The following is a 23,364-nucleotide window of genomic DNA, read 5'->3' on the forward strand; positions in this document are numbered from 1 at the left end:
ATATACCAGGCCCTTCTTCTCCACTTCATTAAAAAAGCATCAAAGCATCATGTCGGTGTCGGAGAAGTCCATCATGAAGCCCGTTATCACCATACCTGAACCTGCCATGGTCAAGATGGATTCAAACCCATCACCCACCTCTAGCGAGGCGACCCTCACCAATGAGGAAAGAGACGTTGAGAAGTTCGGTCACAGGACAATGGACTCGGTTGACAGCGGCTTGACACAAGTTGACATTGATCTCGAGGCCCAAACACCTCTCCCAGAGAAAAAATTCCTGGCCGGCCTGCGTTATTCAATTTTCACCATATACAGACGTCTCTTCTCAATCGTCTTCCTCGCCAACATCGGCGTTTTTGTGTACGTCATGCTTGCAGACCGCAAGCTGATTGCCCTAGTCAATGCAACGGCTGCCAATCTGCTTGCATGCGGATTAGCCCGTCAGCCACTCGTCGTCAACAGCATCTTCTATCTGGTGTGCTCCATACCTCGCTCGGCACCAATTACCCTGCGCCGATTGGCGGCACAGGTGTACCATTACGGCGGCGTTCACAGCGGTTGTGGAGTAGCTGCATTAGTCTGGTACATCGGCTTTGTTGGATTCATGTCGTACCAGTATTGGACGCCATCTCCGACTAGCGCATCGGCTGTCAGCATTTCAGCCGCGCCCGTTGCAGTGGCTTATGTCATTGTCGTGCTGTTGCTTGCGATTGTCATTGTGGCACATCCGACGTTTCGCACTAAATTCCATGATTATTTCGAACTCATCCACCGTTTCTCCGGGTGGCTTGTCGTCGCCTTGTTTGTCGTGCTGCTGATGTTGTTCTCGAAGGAGATCAGCTCCGCAGAGCAAACGCCACTCGGTTATTTTCTCATCCAACTCCCCGCTTTCTGGTTCTTGATGGTAACTGTTGTTGCCATCATCCAGCCATGGCTTATGCTGCGTAAGGTTCCGGTTCGTGCCGAGAATCTCTCCAACCACGCCGTTCGCTTGCATTTCGATCACGCACAGACTGCCTTCGGCAAGGGTATCCAGTTAGCCAAGCATCCTCTCCGTGACTGGCATGGCTTTGCCACTTTCCCTGACCCCACTCCTATGGGGACACGGGGTACTCCGAGCTTCTCAACGCTCGTGTCCAAGGCAGGCGATTGGACGGCAGACAGCATTAGCCAACCGCCGACGCACTTCTGGAAGCGAGGTGTGCTGATCTTCGGCTTTGCATATGCCATGCGAGTCTTCAAACGTGTCATTGTCGTTACTACCGGCTCTGGCATAGGACCTTGTCTGTCTTTCCTGGGTGATGAGAACCGACCCGCTTTGCGAGTCATGTGGCAGACTCGGTCCCCCGTCAAAACATATGGACATGAAGTTCTCCGTCTTGTCAGTCAAATGGATGATTGTCCCATCATCCTTGACACAAATCACACTGGGCGTGTCGATATGATTCCCATTATCGCACGTCAATTCAAAGAGTTCAACGCTGAAGCGGTGTGCATCGTCAGTAACCCTGTATTAACGACGCGTATGGTCCATGAACTCGAAGCACGAGGCTTCCCAGCCTTTGGTCCGATTTTCGATTCTTAAAACTGCATGGTGTCTGTGATGGAATTTCCCAATTTTTCGGGTCGGCGTTTAGGTCTTTGTTTCTTTTTCCTTTTCCCAGGGGGTCTATTATCTTTTCTTTTCCTGTTCATCGTATATCCTGTTTGCATTGTCGTTTTTGATTGTTGAGTGTTGATTATCGATTCTTGTCACTTATTTTCTGTTAGATATCCTCTTTGCTTTCGGCGTTCTGGGTACATGCCTGTTGTTCAAGGGCATCATTTTTGTTTCATGGGGTATACCTTGCATTTCGAATATTATTCATCGTTCAGATTCAGGAGACTTCTCCACATCATCCCACCATAGTATTCCATCCCCTGAGATTCTCGAATCCTTTCGGTCCCCAAGAAAACCAAGGAGCAAGCATATCCTCGAGGGTTCAGGGGGTAAAGAGAAGAAGGGTAGTTGCATGAAGACTGGAGATGAAAAAAAAATTCGCACTCGTCTGATCCCTACAGAATTTGGAATCGCGTCTGCACAAAGCGCTATGACCCCTGAATTTCGTGTTCCATCAGGCAACGGATGCAAACAAAGAACAGGGCACCACCTGGGCCCGCATCCGCAACTTTATGCGTGGGACGTGATGCTGAATTCCAAATCGTCCGGCTCCACACGCGTGCGGGTCGCGTTGATTGGTTCTCCGCGCTCTTCAGCCCCGGAGCATATTTCATGTCTGCAACGTGGTTTCGGAGGTATTCCAACTCCTTCATCCTGGCAGATTAAGATTAAGTTCATTTCATTTCGCGTTTTTCTGATTCTGATCCGGCGTTTCAGATTATTATTTTGGGAAAAACCACAACAAATCACCCAAATCATTTCGAATACGAGTATCCCTTGGGTACATATTCGCGGGGCAAGAATACGTTCAGGCCTCAGCAGTGCAGTCACTATGCATCTCATCTACATTAGTGCCGACCGTCCGAACAAGTTATTAGCTAACCCTTAATGCTTGGTTGGTTGGTTTCTGCATGATCGGAGCAATCACGGGCCTTTGTCTTGCATATTGGCGCATATGTATGCGCGAGATGGTACGTACAGTCGCAGTCCGGGGTCTGAGGACTCGAGATTCAACCAAACATCTCTTCTGAAGAACGCATTGCGGATCATGCTGTGTGATTGCCTTGCGAACTACGTAGTTCAGTTAACTTTTCCTCATTTTCAAAGACTCGAATACTCGATGCGTGAGTGGTTCAGCCCAGCTTGGGCTTATGCTGTACAACCTCACGATTCAGACGTATCAGATGTTAGGGTTAGGGTTCTTACGAGAGAAGGTATATGGCTCAGTATATTGTGGTCGGGTGCTATGTTACTTCTTAGGTCACTTCTCGTTTCGACGTCCATGATTTGTGTGGTACTTTTGTAGAGCGTCATCGCCTAGTGCGGGGTGGGGGGCCTTGAAGGCCCATACTTTGAATTGGGCATGAAGTCCGCTCAAGCCTGAGGGGGTGAAGGCGAGGGCAATGCTAATTTCAAGCTGCTTGGAAATAAAGGCTTTACTTGATCAAGGATTTTCTTTCGAGTTTCATTCATGGCTAGTAGGGCGCCGGGGGCTGTGTGATGCTTGCTATGAGCCTGCGTAAGTGGGGGCGGCACCTGGGCATTTTGGCTTCATTTTCAGCGGTCCGGTCGCTTTTTCTTGCGTTTGTTCGAGATTCCTGTTCGGGATTTAATTTTATATCGATAAAATCGATGTTGAGGCTTCCAGTAGATGTCAGTTGTAAGGTTTGAGATTTTAAAGCCAACCTTGGAAACGTAGAAAATATATATTAGGGTACAGTGTGTTGGTACTATACTACACATCTGCGCATCGCCTTTGACTCCCAAGGCTCAATTTTTGCATGAAAATATCCACCGGAATCAATATGATAAAACTATCTACAGCCCTGGCGATCAATTTTATAAGAGACTTGGAAATGGGGACGTCAATGTTCATGCTGTTATGTGATTATGTTCAACGGTCATCCGCATAAGCCCCGCCTGAGCTCACATCTAGCAGTGCCTCATAATTTCAGGCTCACCACGACAACTTGCATAGCCGCCGAGAGAAAGAAGTCTCAATATAATCACGTTCGTAAAATCTCTCGTAATCAAATTAAAGCCTCATAGCTTTGTTGGAACCTCGTAATCATCCATGGATCTGCATATGCTAAAATTACCATCAATTGGGATTGCCGAATCCCGGATTCCGCGCCCGCGGTGCTGAATACTATATTGGGACTAGTGTCCGCGGACTCCTCCGCGCAGTACGAAGTATATGAAGCTGCCATTCCGCCAGCCACGAGGAATGAAAAACAACAGAATCTCATCTTCAATCCATTCCAAAAAGAAAAGGAAAAATCCACTTTCAATCACCAAAGACAATTCAAAGAGAAGAATATTCGAAAACTACTATGGCCGACAAAAAACGCAAGGTAAGACTACCCCACAGTCAGCACAAAAAGCAGATATCTAACGTTTATAATTTATTTCAGGCCATTATTATAGGCGCTGGTCCTGCAGGACTTGCAGCTGCACTGCGCCTCCAACAGCAGACAGACATTACAAGCACCGTATACGAGCTGCGCAGTCAGCCCACAACCTTAGGCGGTGCAATTGGGATTCAGCCCAACGGTATGCGCCTCCTACACCGACTCGGTGTCTACGATGAGATCTGCGCGCATGGATTCGGAGGACAAAATCTGACCATCCATTCCTTGCGGGGACATGTTGTTGGCACAACTGATTTTGTGGGGTGGGCGCGGGAGAAGACCGGATTCGGATATCTCCGAATTAAAAGAATTGACATTGTTTCTGTTTTGAAGAAGAAGGCGGAAGAGGCAGGAATAAATATTCATTTCGGCAAGAAGATTGTTCAGATTGAGGAGCAAGAGGATGGAGTGAAGGTCCTATTTGAGGACGGAGGTGTTGATTCTGCGGATCTCTTGCTCGCTTGTGATGGAATCCATTCTTTTGTTCGGAGCTCTTACGTCCAACCGGGATATCAGCCTGAGTACTCAGGTGTTTCGGGACTGGGAGCGTTAGTATCCCGGGACGTGTTGCCAGATGAAGCGATTGAACAGATGAATGGGTTGGAAGGCACATTTACCGAGGAGGGAATGCTTGCTGTGAATCCCTGTACGCCGAATAGGGACGAGATCTTCATGTTCTTTTCGAAGTGGTTGGCGCTTCCTGAGACTGGGGATAGTCGGGATGGATGGGAGGTTCACCGGAAGGAAGAGGTGGATGGGTTTAAGGACCAACTACTTGAGATGCTGAGTGACGGACAAGGTCAATGGGCTGATGCGCTGCGAACGCTTGTACGCAGTACATCTTCCGTCAACTTTTATCCTGTCTATCGGCTGCCCCTTGGAGGTCGGTGGTCGAAAGGGAGAGTTGTACTTGTTGGTGATGCTGCGCATGCCATGTCGCCTCATGCTGGACAGGGTGTTTCTATGGCGATGGAAGATGTGTTCCTGCTTTCGAGATTGCTGGAGGATCCTAACAGGCCGATTGAGGAGGTCTTTCAGAAATATGACTCTATTCGACGACCAAGGGTGGAAGAGATCTTTACCTTGGCAGCGGAGAATGCACAGACGAGGAAGAAGGCTTCTCCTACAGGTTTATGGCTGAAGGAGACTAAGTTCTGTGTTATATTGAACATTTCATGGGCGCTTGGGCTAGACAAGCGGGGCATGCGACAGGGCCATTTGGTCTACGATATCGATGAGGTGGAACTGTAATTTATTGTGCTGATTTATATCCTATTTAGTCTGATAGGACGGTGCTTATCCTCTTAGTAATAACATTGATATAATTAAATGAGATTCATATTGCCAGAAACTTCAAGTAGATGTTTGATTCTGTGCTTGATTCTAACCATCGATCTTTCGGCAGTTCGGACAGTTCGTATACTATAATTTCGATAATTATGGGAGGGACAAGAGAATGCAGAGCCCCAGAGGCTAGGTTTCCCATAGCGATGTATCGGTTAAAATACATAGATGTTTATTCGCCAGGCCCTGTGGCCTGGTCAATTGCTATCGACGGCCAAAACCCCCTCGGCATGTTACCTCAGGACGACCTTACAAGCGAACTACAACCAAAAAAATAAATGAACTTAGGAGACTGGTGATATTGTGCTTTTATCAAAAATTGAAAACCGGGTCATTCCCTGGTTGATTGACAACAAATCCACGAGCGTTCTCGCGCGTCAAGAGCAGTTTCGTGAAATTCTGAACCTGATCAAGACAGCACCACCACGAACGACAGACGAGAAAGAGGCAGAGCTGTGCGAGCTGTTACGTGCTCGGCCACTTTTTAATGACCTTGAAGGTGTTTGTTGTCTGACTTTGAAGAGAGACCCAGCCAGCAGGGATTTGGGTTCCATGATTCATATCTTACAACAATACGAAAACTTACCAACGACAATGTGAGGAAATCATAAATTTCCGGAAGAGCCTGTCTAATTGTATCTCTAGGGTGATTTCTAACCAAAAGTCCGGCGATGCGGCCAAAGATATGGCAAAAGACTTTAACCAGCCTGCCCCGGAGCGGTTGCTTATTATACCGAAAGAAAGGTACAGGGATATTGAAACACCTTGAGATAAAAAGTGCTCTAACCCACTATCAAAAGGCTCATATGGGAGATTGATTGGTTCAGAAGCACTTTTAAGGTATTTTAAATGATCATTTTAAATTGGATAACAGCTAATCATCAGTCAGCGCCATCCTATTTCTTGGCAACCTTTACGCGATTTTGAACACCGAGCTCAGCATTATTCTGCGAGAGGCCTGTCGCAGAAGCTTGATTTGGCTAGTCAAGTTTTGTTTGTTGCCTGCCTACTCAATGGGTACGGAATTCCAACAAACGACGGAAAGGTTCTTGAGCTGCTACTCAAGGTTGCCGTTGACGGATTCTTTATTCTACAAGCATATGCTTACCGAATCTTTCGTGCTTGTTCGAGACATATCCCTTTTGATGTACCAGTACTCAGCTTCTTGACTAGACAATCTCTTCAGGGGTCGCGCATGGTGCTGGAGGATCTTCACGAGCTGGATTCCGTAAAAGCGACCAAACTACGTGAAACTGTGAGATCCAAGACTGGCGGTGGGGTGGGAGCTGGTTGGTTTTTGAATGATCAATGGCTGGGTGAGGAGCTCGATATTGAATTGATTTGTCGGGGCAAGTTTTCTACTATGAGTCTAGGCTCAAAATCGAAATTGGCAGATGCTGTCTTGAATGTGAGAGGAGACAACATCATCCACCTTGCAGCTGCGACTGTCCATCCGAATCTTTTCATGGCTTTAGTTACGAGATTCCATTTGGACGTTAATAAAACTAACAAGGAGGGAGAAACGGCTCTACTTTGCGCATGCCGCTCCGATCACCCTAATGTGGTCTTATTTCTGCTGGGAAATGGTGCTAAAGCTACTATACAGGCTTCTAATGAGGAAAGCCCTCTTCACTGGCTTATCTCCTTTGGTGAAAGAATCGATACCAAAGCCTTAAGGAGAGACCTTATTGAGAGGAGTGAGGCAAACGTAAATGTTTTCACAACTCGTCGTATGATAAGAGAACAAAAGACTGGGTAAGTCATTAGAATCCCTTATCTTGGATTGGCCTATTTCATATTGGAAGGAGAATGAAGTTACTGTGTTGATTTGCAATAATACTATGAACCAGGGAAACTAAATTTCCTCCAAAACCTTCACGGGGAGGACGAGCCTGCTACATGCTTGCGAAACTGCCTACCTGTTTTTCGAACCCCTCGCAAGGAATCCTTCGCAATTCTCTCATCACCTTCTTCAAAGGAGAAATTTCCAATCTCATTCAATAAACCCCTATCATCACGCCCCTGTCCATGAAATCAAAAGCCATTCTTACCTAGTCGGAAGGGAAGCAAGGTCCAATTCCACAGTTCAACTAGATAACATGCACGGTGGATAACATCAGAGGAGAACAAACAGAACACATAATTAAACAAATATTTGAAACACCGCTCCACTTTCCCAATTAGAACCAAAGGAGCACAGGATAGTAGGTAGGTATAGCCTCTATTAGAGTAGCGCCAAACGTGGAGCCCCTTACTGCCTATATCGAATCAACCTTCGATCCCATCTTCGCTGCATCGGATCGCCCGGAACGGAACACTCTCCCGTCGTTTATCTGCACTACCTACTTTACCCCTCGCATTGTAGGGCCCCACGAACAAAAGTACAACGGATCTACGGGTCTTGTCTTATCTAGCTCTTCCGATAGGGTTGACTGGATCTGAATCGATAGTAGCTTATCCCTTGCCTGTACTAGTTGTGCCCTCAAGCCGAGCCTAGCCCAGCCACACCTGAGCCACAGACTTTTTGGTGGTGGATCCTCAGGAGGTGGGACTGGACTTAGTAAGGACTGTGTACTAAAGTACAGTATTGATGATCCGAGAATCCGGAAGGAGGCAGGTAGGTCTAGAAGCTTTGGATGTTTCTTTGGAACGGTTGTGGAGCCAGTGGAGACGGTGAGTGTCGCATGACGCAACGGTATATGTAAGGATCTAGAACGAGTGTTTGAATTCTAGACTTTGTAAGTGGGCTTTTGCTTTCAAGTTACGATTACGATTAAGATGTAGAGTAGAGGAAGAAGGTTGAAGTCATAGAGCGAGGCTCATTTATTAATAATCAGATAAGAGGTGAGAATTGCCCGAAAACAGGTAATCAAATAAGTGATAAAGATAAAGATGAGTGAATTCTATAACAAATGGGGAATAAACATGAATGTAGACAGAAGATAGAAATAGAAAAGATAAAAATAAGATTTTTGCAGAAGGGAATGGTTTTGGGTATCATGCAGCTTTGACGAAGCCTGTCCGTCTAAGCCAAGGAAATGCGATTGCGAGCCAAGGTATCCATTCTTGTGTATGCGTGAGCCGTGAGCCTGATTTTTTATGCTTTTATCCAATCCCATTAAGACTCGTAATCGGTCGAATTGTCATCAACACCGCTAAAGAGAAAGACATGGGTATTGGAGATTGATTCTTTGTTCTCATCCCCATAGTGAATTGTTGGATTTGATTAATAAAGTGTTGAAGGAAATCTTGGGATGGATCTGTCGATATCATGTTCTTTTTTTGTTTGAAGTCGTTGAGGTCATAACGTCATGGCGTGAGGTGAACAAATGAAATGAATTGAAATCAAAATCAAAATCAAAATCAAAATCGCAATTTATGGGCCTATTGGCGCGAAGAATCAACTGACGGGGCTCTAGAAGGAGCGCCAGAGGCTGGTGTAGATGGTGCGGGCGAATGATCGGTAATCAGATCGTCGGTTGTGAAACGTACACGGCCGCGCGTGGACTGGTTGGATGAGTGTGTTGAGTCACTATCCAGACGCAGAGAATCCATTCGCTCCAGCTCATCGTAGTGGGGGAGTGGGAGTGGGGAGCCAAAGTAGTCTTCCATTTGGCTCTGGCTCTGGGTGTCGAGCTTGAAGTATCCCGGTGGGCTGGCGGGGACATCCTCGTATGTTGGAGGCATCTCCTCGTCCCAGCTGATACCGAGTCCACTGCGCTCGGTGACGTTCAAGTTGAACTGCATGCGAAGCACACGGGCTGCGCCGGTAGGTGTGATCAGGCGGGTGTTGCGGTTGGGGCAGAACTCCTCAGCAACAATGAGCTCGATGACAAGGTTGTGCTTCACCTCCAAACCGCCGGGTGCTTCCATGTCGCAAACGGGGTTGGTGGTGGGGTTGATGCTGGCCTCGAATTGCATACCAATTTCACCGCCAGCGGTGTCGAAGTCTGTTTTCCAGCCGTTCTTCTCCTCGTTATGGCCGATTATGCGAGTTTCCTGGTGTAGAACACCCTTGCTTTCTCCGCCGACTTTGTGTGCGTGCTTGGTGCAGGCGGGGGAGACGATCTTCTGGTGCTCTTCGATACGCCACATCATCTTGCGTAGGCGCCAGCGGGTTTGGGTCTCCTCGCCCTTGTCTACTACGCCGCTCAAGGTCATTTCGACAGGGAATTGGCCGATAGGGTGAACAACCGAGGGGAGCACGATGCGGCCGGTGAGGTTGGTGGGAGGGAAGATACGAATGGAGGACTTGTCGTTTCCAGGGATCAAGGCACGGCGGACATTGAGAGGTAGTTTGATGTGGTACTCCTCGTTAGTAATACTTGTAGCGTTTGCTTCGAGGAAATATTCAATCTGGCCCAGAGAACCGTTGCAGGATGCAGGCTTGTCTCCAGGGAGCAGGTAACTGAAGGGGAAGTCGTGGGTGCCAGTCTTGAGGGTATGTTTTTCGGTGAGGAAGTTCCAGTTGGTTAACTCCTCAGTTTGGGTAGCACACTTCGCGCAGTGATTGGAAACGGGCTTCTTGGTGGTGTTCTTGCAAACGAGCTTAGCATCGAATTTAGTCAGAATCACCTCTTTGGCGTGTTCGCTGATTCCCACGCGGAGACGGCCAGAGAACAAAGCGCCAGTCGAGGTAGCAGGTGTACCATAGCAGACCAATGGTGGTGATTCAACCAGAACCTCCAACTTCGCGGCTGGGGGTGCCAATTCGTCCTTGTTGAGACGCTCCTTGGAGCGGCCAGCGCGTCCGAGGCTGCGGCGCTTCTCTTTGTTGCCATCCCGGTGTGGGTGAATCAATTGGTCCATTGAGAAAGACAGGCGGCGCTCCGGTGAGCGGGCACGATCCGGGGTTCCTGGGACGGATTTGAAGAAACCGTGTCCATGGTGGTGATGGTGGGGTTGAGCGTGGTGAATCTCATTGACTGATGTGGTCGAGGAGGTGTTGGAATGAATGGGAGTAGATCCGATAGAGGAATGCTGGGAGCTCGAGCCCCTCACAAAGTTGGGGATCAAACGGCCCGGCATTTTGAATTGTGAGTCCGGAATGGTGAGGTGTAGACGTTGGTCAATGTCAGAGAGGAAGAGAGGGGAGGAATGGTATAGATGGCAGCTGTCAGGTGGGGTGAAGTAGATCAATGAAGTAGATCACGAAGCAGTACGGTGGTGAAAGAGTTGCGACAGGTCCAAACCAAACATAACTTGAAGTTGTCAAAGTGATGAAAATGTGTCAAAGTGGCGGGGACATTGGCTTTATGGACCTTTTGTAGGATCATGTGCTTGCAAATGACCGAATCCGTGGAAAAAAGTTGCTCGAAACTAAAAAAATTCACCAAAAACAGAATTAAAAATCGAAATAAAAAAAATAAAAAATTGAATTTCTAGTTCCATCCATGCGGCCAGCCAGGTACCATAGAGTGTGATTGGACAGAGGAGGGATGGGCCAGCATGGGAAAAGTGGGACTAAGAGGAGAAAAATATAAAAGAATAATTAATGAAATCAGTAAAAAGATCAAAAAGCAGAAAATTTCAAAATTTAGAAAGAAAATGACACCGAACAGACTCAGAGAACACACAGAAAAGGTGCCAAAGTGGATCCGACCCAAGCGTCATTGTGGATCTTGACAGTACGGGTACTGTAAGTTTACGGTGTAATGTCACTGATGCCTGATTCTGCCTGATTCTACCTATTCCTGCCTAAGGTGTCTTTGTCTCTGTCTCGCCTTCTCTCTCTCTCTCTTTCTCTCCATGATTCACCATGTTCTAACATTAGTCTACCGAACTGAACTAGAACTACGCTGACGAATCTCGAAACAAGCAAACACATCAAAGAATAATAGAATCCTCCCGAGGTACAATCCCAATTGACTCACCTCATCCTCATCCTCATCGGATCTGGTGCCGAGGAGAACCAACCACAGGATCTGGACCCAACTTGGATCAGATCGCTTGCCCTGCTATTGTAATAATCATTTTCCCCACCTCGACAACAATATGGGCATCATTTCGTGATCACCCTAACCCCCTTCCCCTCTAGACCCCAAATAGTCCCAATAAAGCCCACCACAAGGCGGGAATGACCGTGCGCAAGCGATGACTCACGGTTAGCGACACTACTGTAGGGTAGAAGGAGAACTGTCCGTGTTTCGGGTAGGATTGTCGGCCCATCATCGCATGTGGCCGGCGGGGTAGACAGATCAACTCGGCCCCCTTTCTCTTGGTTATCACCTATTTGATCTAATGTCTCGCCTCCATGTACATACTCCGTACGGTCAAAGGACGGAGTGCCGATAATTTTCCTATGATCATCTTTACTACCCCGGATGATTATCAAGCACGGCGGGCTGACCGGTCAGCTGAGCTGGTGGTACCTATAGTAGCTGTGTAGCGTAGTTTAATATGGAGTAGATATAGTTTAGCTCGGCATGAACCTGGGCAATTAGACGATTCACATATACGGGATACATCACCTGGACATTCTAGTACCTACAGTACGCCGGGATTTGTTTCCTTTTCCATTCCACCACATACTCCTGGCTTTAGACGATTTTGGTCTTAGTAGTACACGTATTCCTATCCTAGCTTATTCTAAATTAACATTCCAAGTCAGCTGCAGTTCTCACGTGGCGCCACCGATCGCATTGCTAAGCCCGTTTATTCTCAAACTGTCCTTGACAAAACCAGAACCACCCCAATACCATACCATACACGATCCCAGATGATCCTCGCGATTCTCCCGCTTTTCCGCTTCAGGGCAGACAAACGCATGCAAGACCCTTTTGCTCCACTTTTTTCCACGATTTTCGCCTTTTTTCTTTTTTTTTTCCACTGTTTCTTCTTCCTTTTTTCCTTTTTCACTTTTCCTTGAATTCATCGCCGACTTTCTCCCGCCTACCCCCCGCTTAGGATTAGTTCCTTTCATGCCACAATGTACCCCGCAACTCATCTGTGTTGGTGTTTTGCGGGGCATCCTGTTTTTCCTTTTTTCAGGGGCTGTTACCTTTTTTTTCTGTATTCTTTCTCGTGATGATTAATTGTAGAAATCGCATTCCGCAATATTTGAAGTAAGATCCCGTACCTTGAATCCATGATCATCATATGGTCTAGCCCCAAGAGCTGTCAAGATGTGCCCTGTGCTCTTCTTTGGGAGCTTCTGACGAATCATGAATTCCCCTGGAGACACTAATTATGTAAAAGTTTGCTTCTCTTACAGCCTGCACGTAAACCGTACATAACCTTCTGAATATTTGTTTCAAGGTCGTAGTACATCATTACTGCGCCAAAAGAAGCACGGATGCTCTCTATATTACCTGCAGCTAGTAAACGGACAATGCGTATGCAGCAGTGAAGAACCTCGACAGCTACTGCATTGCATTTACTTTTGCTTTTGCTTTTGCTTGTGCTTTTGCATTGCGTTGGGCTCGTGCGCCGTCTACAAACATGGGCATCGGACTTCATCTCTTTCCTCGGAGTAAGCCTTGCTACAACATGCTTCACTTGTCTCCTGTATATGCGGTGAGAAGCCGATCACGCCATGAAGAGGGGGTGAGCGGTCTTCAAATCCGAATGCTACTCCAGACTTGGGTCTTCTCCGTAAGGCAGTTAGTCCTAGTCCCAGTTGATCCACACGAAAATACACTATTCCACGGAGTTGCAAGTGGGATCGCCCGCGTGGCCCCAACTTGGCGTCCATCTGTACATTTCCATTTCAGTTCCATTCTCCGCTACGAAACAAGATGCGTTTGGTCGATCTGTACAACGCCCCTCAGGCTCAGGCCTCGCCCGTCCTCCTGTAGTGTCGTCACATGTATGTGCTGTAGGGTGTAAAAGAGTAAGTAGGCTGGTGGGGTTGCGGGTACCGCGTAGAGTAGCCGGTTTGAGGTGATGGAGATCAAGGGGATTGCACGATGATGGGTCCGTAGCTCAGCTCAGCTCATACCGGGTATAACTCGAGGACATTGATTTGGAGGGTGGTTTCAATATTGTATCGTCCAATCAAAATGTTTAGATCGGGTTGGTGGTGGTCGCCAATGGAAAACGTGCAACATGGCATGCCGTGGGTTGGTACTCCGTTGGACTTCCTGATTCGGGACGATCTCGGAGAACCCCTCCGATTGCGGTGAGTCCGGCTGGACTGTCCTTTACAGTATACAGAACAACAAAGAGGCTCCTTGCTATACAGCCTTGCAATATAATGTTAGTTGTGACTCCTTCCGTTGACTATATTTGTTCAATGAATTACATACAGGACATTCTTAATGATTTCCTTTCTCTTTCCGACAATAGATCATACCAGGATGCACTCTCATCTCTAATCTCGCTTAACTCATACAAATTTCAAATGAATATCCCCAAATCCTTCATCGGAAACATTACCTACTTGAATTCCCAGAATGGAGTCAATCCAATTCCATTATTCACATACAGTGCTTTTGAAACCAGATCAAATCTTCTCTTCTTTTTACTTCTTCCCTTTACGTACACTGACTGCATCATTTATCCCTCAAACAGAACTCAACTAATCAAACTAACCATTCCCTTCTAATATTATTTTCTAATTTCTAATTTCTATATAATATCCATCCTCATCCAGTATGCGACGGGAAACTCCCGCAAAAACGCAATCCGCTAACCCAAAGCGGCACTGTCGCGCAGAAATTTGCAGAAAATTTCTGTTTCCCGCTCCACAACCGAAGTTTATACTCGGCCCGGCACAACATGATGCTTAACTACTGGCGGTGACTCCCTTTTCCAAGACTTTTCTTCCTTGGTTCCAGAATCTATAGGCTCCATTTCAGGGTTGAGGCTTTTTCCCCCATGGCAAAAGTGGATAATCTCGCGCGCGTGATGGGGCCGCATGGTGTTGGCGTTGGTGTCGGCGCTTCGGAGAGCGGCGACCGTCCTCGGGAAACGACTGTACAGGACGGAGATGACTACGGAGTCAGTCAGAGTTTTTTGCTTGTTTTGATTTGCGATGAGTCGCCGACCGGCCCGAGTGAGGATCGGTAGACCGGTTGATGTTCAATGTGTTCTATTTGGGGATTGAGTTTATGTTTTTTGTTTGTTTTGGATTTTATTCATGTTTTATTATGTAGAAAGTGATGGATCCGATCGCATCATTTTAATCATCACACATCCCACCTTGGGGGTTAGCCTTGTATGTAGTCTTCCAAGGTTATTTGGTACTTTGGGTCCAATTTAAAGTCGGTATGACTCAATTCTCCATTGTTGCAGAAATTGCATAATAGCTGGAGCCATTTGGGGGTGTATCTCATTTCCTCAATTCTCAGCTGTTTCATAGAATACCTTGAAGATGGCGCCATTCAATGACATGTATGATCGTCAGAATTTAGTCAAATTATACAAGCTGCCACTTTGACGGATGTCAACATTAAGGCGTTTATCGCAGCATTGGTCCTTGACATGATGTGCTACTAGCATGTAACGGTCTGCGGATAATTCTGAACTTAATATATGTAGATACTGTACATAATATGTACTTTATTTTCTATTTGGAATATTGAAGATGATGATGTGCTTGATTGCGTCATTTCCCCGGACTCAATGAGGAATTGGGGCTGAATAGTCAAAACTTCTGCCACCATGTTGCCATTCAAATGCTCACGCCAGATTAAAATTTAGAGTGATCAGATCTCTGCGCAAAAACCACAGCTATTTCAAGTTTTAGTTGTCCAAACCCGACCATCGTGTTACTAGTACTGAATCACAAGGAGAGCTTGGTTTCCTTCCAACAACAACGGGGCTCTACTAGTAGTAAGATCACTTACTCTAATCCATGGATATAAACATTTCTCGATCTATACTATGACCATTCAACGATAAGAATACTTACTTAAATTTCAATACTAGATCGCTAGAGGAGTTCGACCAAAGGGGGATAGTAAGTGCGAGATAAGGCACACCATGCTTGTAATTAGTGGTCTCTTATCTAGGCATCCAACTGGACGCGTCCCCCACAGCCTTATTTCCCCTGGGCGTATAGGGTCCTAGGCAGATGAGACTACGCAATCCTATCTGAACATAGAATATAAGGGACGATGGATTGTCTTCGCGCATCAAACTCTCCATAACTACGCAGTAGCTATATTCAAATGCTGTCTATGCGATCTGTCTTTCCTTGCCCAGCGGCTTCAAAGACCCACTGATAACCCCTTCCCCGCGCTTTGTTAATCTCCACCATGAGCTGTCCCCTTGGCAGTGATCGGGTATTTGGACCTCGCGTCCATTCAAGCTGTCGGTCTTTCGATTTCACCCTTGAATTTGAAGATTACATTTTTGCCTGTTTACCAGCTGCGGTTTTCCTTACATTATCGACTACGTGTATCGCTTTACTTGCCTCTAGGCGGGTCGTATACTCGCTGGAATCAAAGTTTCTGTGGAGCAAATTGGTCTGTTCTACTTATTTATTACCAAATTACTTCCATTGGCTAACAACTAATCGTTTTCTCTTGGCAATTAGACTACATTTGTCGGTGTATTTGCAGCACAGCTCGCATATCTAGTAATCCGTGTTCAAAATAGTTCACTCAGCACCGATGCATCACTCGCCGCAGATATCCTTTGTTCAGTCGCGACACTAGTATCGGCTGTAATATCTTACCTCAGTCATCGACGCTCTCAGCGATCGTCGACAATCCTCAATCTTCACCTTTCTATATTGACACTCTTGGGTATCGCAAGAACGCGCACACTATGGCTCCTAGCGCCCAGTACAGAGGGCCAATCGGCAGCGATAGCTATCAGCATCGCTCTAGCATTTTCAGTGCTTGCACTGGTATTGGAATCGATCGAGATCAAAGCGAATAAATCGTATTCTGACTTCACAATGGAAAAAACGCATCTTGCCCCGGAGCAGTATAGCAGTTTCTGGTCTCGGACCAGCTTTTTTTGGCTAGCATCCACCTTCAGAAGAGGATATACCAAGGTCATCTCGTTGAATGATCTTCCCCCTCTGGATACTACCCTCAAAAGCGATGATGTACTGGACAAGCTGACCTCAACTTGGGCAACATGTGAGATGAGACCGAAAACTCTTATTAATTGTGAATGGATGATGCTGATCTTGTCACTTTCCCTATATTTCCAGATGATTATCGAAGTCAAAACAGTCTTCTCTATGCTTGCTTTCAGGCGAATATTGTCGCTTTCATTTCCGCTATAATACCCCGTCTTTTCGTCACTGGGTTCACCTTCGCCCAGCCGTTTCTCATCAATGCGACATTAGACTTCATCGAACAGACACACCACGATACAAATTTTGCCAAGGGGCTGGTCTGTGCATGGGCTATCGTATACATTGGCCTTGCTGTGAGTTTGCGTCTACCCTTAGCATCTATCGGCGTATGATAATCTGATTTTATTTCATAGGCATCCACGTCGATATACCAATATCAGAATTTCCGATTTGTCACAAAACTACGTGGAAGCTTGATTGCTCTGATTTACCAACGAACTCTCCAGACTCGATCAGCGGATCTCGGGGAAATCACCGCGGTTTCTCTAATGGGAACAGACGTCGAGCGTATAGTAGCGAGTTTGGAAATGTTTCACGATACATGGGGCTCTCTGCTGGAAATAGGTATTGCAAGCTGGCTACTTGGGAGACAGGTCTCTTTAGCTTGCGTTGCACCCCTTGCTCTTATTCTTGGTGAGTATAAAGCGATGACAAAAGTTGCCGACGCGTTAATTTGAGAGACGCTAATGTTGAACGAAATCATAGTGTTCATCGCAGCAACATCGAGAATCTCATTCTATCTAAAGGACGCGCAAGTCAAATGGATCGAGAAGGTTCAGAAGCGACTGAGAGCTACCTCTGCAATGCTAGGTGATATGAAGGCCGTGAAGATGCTTGGGCTCTCTCGGAAGATGCTACCCCTCATACAAGATCTGCGGATAGAAGAGATCAACACTTCACATTCCTACCGAAAGTATTTTATCGCGATGATAATGCTATGTGCGTATATCAGGGCCCGTCTCTGTGCCTAAATTATGGGATGAATTGATTCAAATTGACTAACAAAATCACAACAGCATTGACACCTCTCAACCTAGCACCAGTCATTACTTTTGGCGTTTACATCATCATCGCCTTATATTGGAAACATGATTCCCTCTTCACGGCTCAAGCCTTCACGTCGTTATCTCTTATCACGCTCCTCACGACACCAGTGGTTGTCTTCATCCAGGGCCTCCCACAAGTCATCCAATGCATTGGCAATTTCAACAGAATCCAAGAATTCTGCAGTTACACGTCTGAATCAGATATAAAATATGACAGGGCTCTAGAACAGGAGAAAGAGGGGTCTATCAAGCTGGGAAGTGACGAGCTTTCTTGGAATACGGCGAATCCATTGGCTGTTTTGAAAGATGTCTCTGTGAGTATCAGCCGAGGAACAATAACCGCAATTGTTGGCCCGGTCGGCAGTGGAAAGTCAAGTCTTCTCAATGCGCTATTGAGAGAACTCGTTCCAGTGCCTTCCTCGAATGTGTCATCTAATCAAGCGATGAAACCCCAGAAAGTACAAATTGGGCAAAAGGAGGAAATGGCCTATTGTTCACAGCAAGCCTGGCTTGAGAATGGGACAGTTCGGCAAAACATTATAGGTGCATCGCCGTGGGATCAAAAATGGTACGGAAGAGTCCTGTACGTGTGTGGGCTTGAGGATGACCTGGAACGCCTGGAAAGGGGTGATTATACAGAGATTGGTAGCAAGGGGATGAATCTGAGCGGGGGACAAAAGCAGCGTGTTGTGAGTGATACACTCTGGTGGCTTAACTTTATTCTTTATGACCGAACGATCGCTGACCGACGTTCCTTTTTGCTCTTTTATAGGCTTTAGCTAGAGCTGTTTATTCTCGGCGAAGCATTATACTCTTGGATGATGTGTTCAGTGGGATGGATGCCCATACCATCAAAATCGTTTCTGATCGTCTATTTGGACGTGATTCCGGGATACTGCGTGGTAATAGGACGACTGTGGTCTTGGCTACACACAATGGTGAGTAATCTAATACGGCTATAATGATGCCGCACTCGTGAAGCCAAGGTGCGACGTCGACGTCGAACAAGTTACTAACTTATGGTACAGAAAAAATCATGGGGTTGGTGGATACAATTATTTTGCTTGATAATGGCCGAATTGTGGATTTTAACAGCCCCGGGACCCTACCACAAGCAGGGAAATCTTCTATAGACAAACTTGGAGTATCAGAAAGTGACTCCTCCGACCTGGAGGTGGCTACAAAAGCGCATCATATACATCCCACTAAACATCTAAATGCCCCCACAAAGGGCACCTGCGAGCTAGCTGTCCGAGATTGGGATGCTACCTGGGCCACCGAAAATGTCGAATCGGAACCACCTCAAGACCAGAGGCGCAAGGCTGGTGACGCATCGATATATTCCTACTACGTTGCTAGCTCCGGCTATTTCGCTGTTATTATGTATCTGATATCCATGGCGCTTTGGATATTTTGTATTGAGTTTTCCAGTAAGTACATCTTGTAATGAATGTTTCTCGGCCATTTCCAACAGACTTCAAGTGACTAACTGTTAATTTAGCGATCTGGGTTGACTGGTGGTCTGCTGCAAATTCCAAGAGACCGAATCAAAACTTGGGTATGTATATGGGCATTTATGTCATGCTAGGGGTTGTTGGAACTATCGCTGCCTGCATTTCTGCTTGGTAAGTTGATTTAATATTGCCCTATTCTTGGGATTGAGCGGTGTCACTGACTTCGATGTTATTTTCTGGGTAGGTTTGCCATTATATCTATTATATCGAACTCGGCGAATAAGCTTCACTACGATCTACTCAAGGCCACTCTCAGGTATGTGACGCCTCTTTCGTCTTGGTCTACCAGAGACCAAACCACTTACTTAGCGTCTGTCATTAGAGCCCCTTTCCGCTTCTTTTCACAAACAGACAGTGGTGAACTTCTCAATAGGTAACTATCTTGTGGAATTGTCCCTCTGAATGAGAAAGCCGAGTCTGACGGAGCTGCAACACAGATTCAGCGAAGACATGGAGTTGATAGATATGGTCCTTCCAACAACGGCATTGAATTACACGTCAAGTACAACTCTCACATCCATTTCAATTTCCTTTCATATCCTATAATGGACTGACCTCTTCAAATTTGCAGCCTTGATCTCAGTGTTTGCACAGATCATTATTCTAGCAGCCTTTTCGAGATCACTAGCCGTTGCTCTACCTATTATATTTGCGTTTCTGTATATCCTTCAGAGATTCTACCTTCAAACATCCCGGCAGATGCGTCTCCTCATGATCGAAGCAAAAGCACCACTATACACCCTCTTCTCCGAAGCAGAATCAACACAAGGGTCTGCAGGACCTGGAGCGCGCACTGCTGGAGATGGCGCAATCACAATTCGGGCCTTTAGCTGGCAAGCCTTCTACCAGTCGCGTGCATCGAATCTAGTAGATCAATCCCAGCGTCCGATGTATATGCAAAGCTGTGTACAGAATTGGCTAGGCTTCGTCATGAATCTCACAACGGGTATTCTAGCCGTTATCATTGTCGCGACCGTGTTTAATTGGCAGAAGAAACTTGATATTAGCGCTGGGGGTGTTGGCGTTTCGCTGGTTATTATCATTGGAATGGGTGAGACGTTGGGCCGTCTTATCAAGGAATGGACTAAGCTCGAGTCGAGTATTGGGGCTGTCGCGAGAGTTAAGCGCTTCGTTGCTGAGACAGAGAAAGAAGATGACGGGGAAATCCTTGCGAATTCCCCTACTGAGGATTGGGCCTTGACTGGCTCTATTGAGTTTGTAAATGTGGTTGCAAGGTTTAGGTTTGTCCCCTTCTATCTGTCAGTGATTTGAAGCTGAGATCTATCTTACTAATGTGGCTCCGATTCTTTCAGACCTGAGACTGAGCCGGTGCTTAAAGGAGTAACACTGTCTGTACAACCCGGTGACCATATGGCTATTTTTGGCCGTTCCGGAAGTGGAAAAACCTCTCTAATTATGAGCCTTCTGCGAATGATTCATACTACTGCGGGGCAAATACTCATTGACGGAGTCAATATAAATTCCCTGCAGTCCACAGAAGATCTCCGCTCGCGTATCAACGTTGTGCCACAAGATCCATTCATTCTACCCGGGGCAACTGTACGATTTAGCATCGATACATCATGTACCTCTTCGGACGACGAAATAATTCATGCGCTGAAGCGTGTTGGCTTCGGACAGCTGATTCAAGGCCCAGATGATTTGGATCAGAGAGTTGAGGACCTAGCCCTATCTACGGGTCAGACGCAGTTACTATGCTTTGCAAGAGCTATAATCAAGAAGGAAAGCTCCAAGATTCTGGTTTTAGATGAAGCTACAAGCAGGTAGGTTGATAATGAGGCAGATGCGCATATATGAATACAGAACTGACAATCTGGCAGCTTGGATAGCGAAGCGGAGTCTCTCATACAAGATATCGTGGATACCGAGTTCATAGATTGTACCGTCATATCTGTTATGCACAGGCTTACACATGTCCAGTTCTACAACAAAGTTGCACTTTTGGATGCCGGGTCGATAGTCGAATTCGGCGAGCCTGGTGCCTTGCTGGCGGAGGATACTCAGTTTGCAGAGCTGTATAGATCTTCATTGAAATAACCGGCTGTAAATTAGCGACGGATGTGATTGGGTATTAGAAAATAATCACTATATCGCAATGTGTCATTGTCCTTTTAGATTCATTATTCCTGATCGATATTCACTTCCAACGCCTCCTTGACATGCTTTGGTAGAAAGAATGTGCTTGTTAACCCTGTCCAATGTGGCCCATCTAATCGTACCAAAGCCAAATTCATCAGATCACATCCTTGGCTCTGCCCACGCAGTGCTCTCCGCCACACATAAAGCAATCGTAGCGCCCGAAGAGCATGCTCCTTCGATGGAGCCTGTACGACCAGCAGCATTATGAAGCTGGAAACAGTAGCAAAGCCGATTCGGCACCCTAATACCCAAATTAGAAGCTGAATACAAATTTGAAAACAAGAAGCCCCCAGTCCAGAACCAAGCGGAGTCAAATCACAGATGTAAACATACATGAGTACCAAAATCCCGCCAAATCACTGCAGGACATCCGCACCACGGACCGCAACATTGTTGCAGCACAATTTTCCGCTGCCTTTAGTACGGCATTTCCAGGACCATGTTCATCAGACATGTCGAGTGCAGGTACAGGCTCTACCTCCCTTGCCTCGATTATCTGTGTTATATAATCATCGACCATGTTTGTGAAACTTGTAGGATCCTCGGCCTCATCAAAAAGTCGTGGGGGAGCTGCTGATTTTACCATTGGTCGAAGTAGAGAGCGAAATATTAATATCTCTAGTAGGATATAAGAGAAGTGTAAACAGTTTGACTGTGGACCACTTCGATCGATGGTGGTGAAGAGTCTGTTCTGAGATCTCAGCTGTGATGGTAGAAGTGAGTGCCATTCTTTGAGTCTTTGAAGGAGTTCACGGGAGACTTCGAGAGATGTATCAAAGTCTGAGGCTAGTCGTTGGGATGCGTGTAAGGCACTGGTCAATGGGAGCAGTCGTTAGCTTGGAAACAACGTGCACACGTGCACAAATTTTGTGCTATCGCATATATTCAAAGGTTTAAGCAAACTTACAACAAGCGAAGTTGAACCTCATCGGCGATTCGAGATAATTGCGCGAAATACTGAAATTGCTGTGCGTTCACCTCATCACGCTGAGATTGATCGCTAGGTGCTAGCAGAAAGTCAATTTGCATTTGATCAATCCGGAAGTCTTCATCGTCTAAATCTGTTACATCCCATTCATCTTGTCGGATATAAGGCGGTCGACCCATCAGAAGACAGCGCCATTTATCTTCTGCATAGATGGCCCACCATAATCGTCGGCGTAGACGTCGCTCCCAGGCTGGAAGGCCCATGGGTTGACATTCGAATTGAAGGCCGAGAGAAGATGCAAGGCCAACTAATTGACCAACGAATGACCATACAAATGGACTATCTGTGATGGCACTTTGATTGGTTTGTTTAGGCTTGTGTAGATATAGGAGACCTGCTTGTAGAGTAGCTAGGTGGGGAGTGTGTATTTGGTCAAGTATGATTTCGAAGACCATACGCCATAATTTATCTGTGGGTGGAGTTGAATAGGCATTCAAGACGCACAGGTAGTCGTCGAATTTGGCAAAGGGTGTCGCTAAAGCATATATCGCCGCAAGGAGGTGCACAGGCATGTTTTGTAGTATTTGCTGCTCTGGAACAGTTCGAGAGGCGGATAAGCCTAGTTGAGATCGAGAAATGAGAGGGAAATTGGGAAATATGAATCTCACAAATCTGTTCTAGGTCAGTATTGTACAAGGGAATGAATGAGCGATCCGGCAACATACAGAGAAATCAATCGTTGGCCCCATTCCAAGGGCACTAGTGCGTTCAGCTCAATGCGACGATTTTCCTTTTGATGAACCCTTGTTTCCTCTTGGGCAGACTCGTATACTGGATCCGCCGTAACCAGAAAGTGTACGGGAATTTTTTCATCCAATGGAACTCCGCCTGCATTCCGGAAATGAACTTGATGAAATAATGAAAATCCATGATCATCAAATTTGCAATGTCGCAACAACCAAGGATCTGATTCCCCCGATGCACCTATGACTTGATAGGAAAATTGTTTCAGCTGGTCTAATGTCTGAATAGTCTGAGGCACTGCTCTCTCGGGAAGGTTATATGCCGAAGGTGATGGGGCTATCAGTTCTTCAATTGGAGTCCCAGTCAAGTGAGCATCAAAGTTCGTTTCGATACCTTGAAGACTTGAGTCCACTTGGAACTGGTGGGTGTAGTCAACTTGATTCAACGCAACCTCGGCTTTATCGGGTTGAATATTATCTTCTTGGCCACTAGGAGTCAGCCTTACTTCTGAAGGAGCAACAG

At 46.4% G+C, this 23,364-nt stretch overlaps 8 protein-coding genes across 8 annotated transcripts; 5 read left to right on the forward strand and 3 right to left on the reverse strand.

The window, feature by feature from the left end:
• Positions 1–49: 49 nt before the first annotated feature.
• Positions 50–1,585, forward strand: N7478_004872 (integral membrane protein TmpA; the record flags this gene model as incomplete). The annotated part of the gene is made up of 1 exon (XM_056921086.1): positions 50–1,585. One exon carries the CDS (start codon positions 50–52, stop codon positions 1,583–1,585), a length of 1,536 nt encoding a protein of 511 aa, XP_056779123.1.
• A 2,408-nt stretch (positions 1,586–3,993) lies between these two features.
• N7478_004873 (uncharacterized protein) lies at positions 3,994–5,322 on the forward strand (the record flags this gene model as incomplete). The annotated part of the gene is made up of 2 exons (XM_056921087.1): positions 3,994–4,014; positions 4,075–5,322. The coding sequence occupies 2 exons, from the start codon at positions 3,994–3,996 to the stop codon at positions 5,320–5,322; spliced, it is 1,269 nt and encodes a 422-aa protein (XP_056779124.1).
• A 778-nt stretch (positions 5,323–6,100) lies between these two features.
• On the forward strand, positions 6,101–7,174 carry N7478_004874 (ankyrin repeat domain-containing protein; the record flags this gene model as incomplete). The annotated part of the gene is made up of 2 exons (XM_056921088.1): positions 6,101–6,159; positions 6,301–7,174. The coding sequence occupies 2 exons, from the start codon at positions 6,101–6,103 to the stop codon at positions 7,172–7,174; spliced, it is 933 nt and encodes a 310-aa protein (XP_056779125.1).
• A 1,625-nt stretch (positions 7,175–8,799) lies between these two features.
• Positions 8,800–10,443, reverse strand: N7478_004875 (alpha-arrestin; the record flags this gene model as incomplete). Its single annotated transcript, XM_056921089.1, has 1 exon — positions 8,800–10,443. The coding sequence occupies one exon, from the start codon at positions 10,441–10,443 to the stop codon at positions 8,800–8,802; it is 1,644 nt and encodes a 547-aa protein (XP_056779126.1).
• Positions 10,444–12,445: 2,002 nt separating this feature from the next.
• Positions 12,446–12,684, reverse strand: N7478_004876 (uncharacterized protein; the record flags this gene model as incomplete). Its single annotated transcript, XM_056921090.1, has 2 exons — positions 12,446–12,588; positions 12,627–12,684. The coding sequence occupies 2 exons, from the start codon at positions 12,682–12,684 to the stop codon at positions 12,446–12,448; spliced, it is 201 nt and encodes a 66-aa protein (XP_056779127.1).
• Positions 12,685–13,415: 731 nt separating this feature from the next.
• N7478_004877 (uncharacterized protein) lies at positions 13,416–14,424 on the forward strand (the record flags this gene model as incomplete). Its single annotated transcript, XM_056921091.1, has 2 exons — positions 13,416–13,534; positions 14,214–14,424. 2 exons carry the CDS (start codon positions 13,416–13,418, stop codon positions 14,422–14,424), a joined length of 330 nt encoding a protein of 109 aa, XP_056779128.1.
• A 2,058-nt stretch (positions 14,425–16,482) lies between these two features.
• On the forward strand, positions 16,483–21,068 carry N7478_004878 (ABC transporter; the record flags this gene model as incomplete). Its single annotated transcript, XM_056921092.1, has 12 exons — positions 16,483–16,743; positions 16,804–17,083; positions 17,156–17,389; positions 17,467–18,185; positions 18,269–18,434; positions 18,525–18,926; positions 18,998–19,121; positions 19,195–19,266; positions 19,454–19,512; positions 19,582–20,251; positions 20,324–20,794; positions 20,852–21,068. The coding sequence occupies 12 exons, from the start codon at positions 16,483–16,485 to the stop codon at positions 21,066–21,068; spliced, it is 3,675 nt and encodes a 1,224-aa protein (XP_056779129.1).
• Positions 21,069–21,151: 83 nt separating this feature from the next.
• Positions 21,152–22,670, reverse strand: N7478_004879 (fungal specific transcription factor domain-containing protein; the record flags this gene model as incomplete). The annotated part of the gene is made up of 3 exons (XM_056921093.1): positions 21,152–21,411; positions 21,504–21,982; positions 22,078–22,670. The coding sequence occupies 3 exons, from the start codon at positions 22,668–22,670 to the stop codon at positions 21,152–21,154; spliced, it is 1,332 nt and encodes a 443-aa protein (XP_056779130.1).
• Positions 22,671–23,364: the final 694 nt, after the last annotated feature.

The sequence above is a fragment of the Penicillium angulare genome (assembly GCF_028827245.1).
Source record: "Penicillium angulare strain IBT 27051 chromosome Unknown utg000004l_segment0_segment0, whole genome shotgun sequence".
NCBI lineage: Eukaryota > Fungi > Ascomycota > Eurotiomycetes > Eurotiales > Aspergillaceae > Penicillium > Penicillium angulare.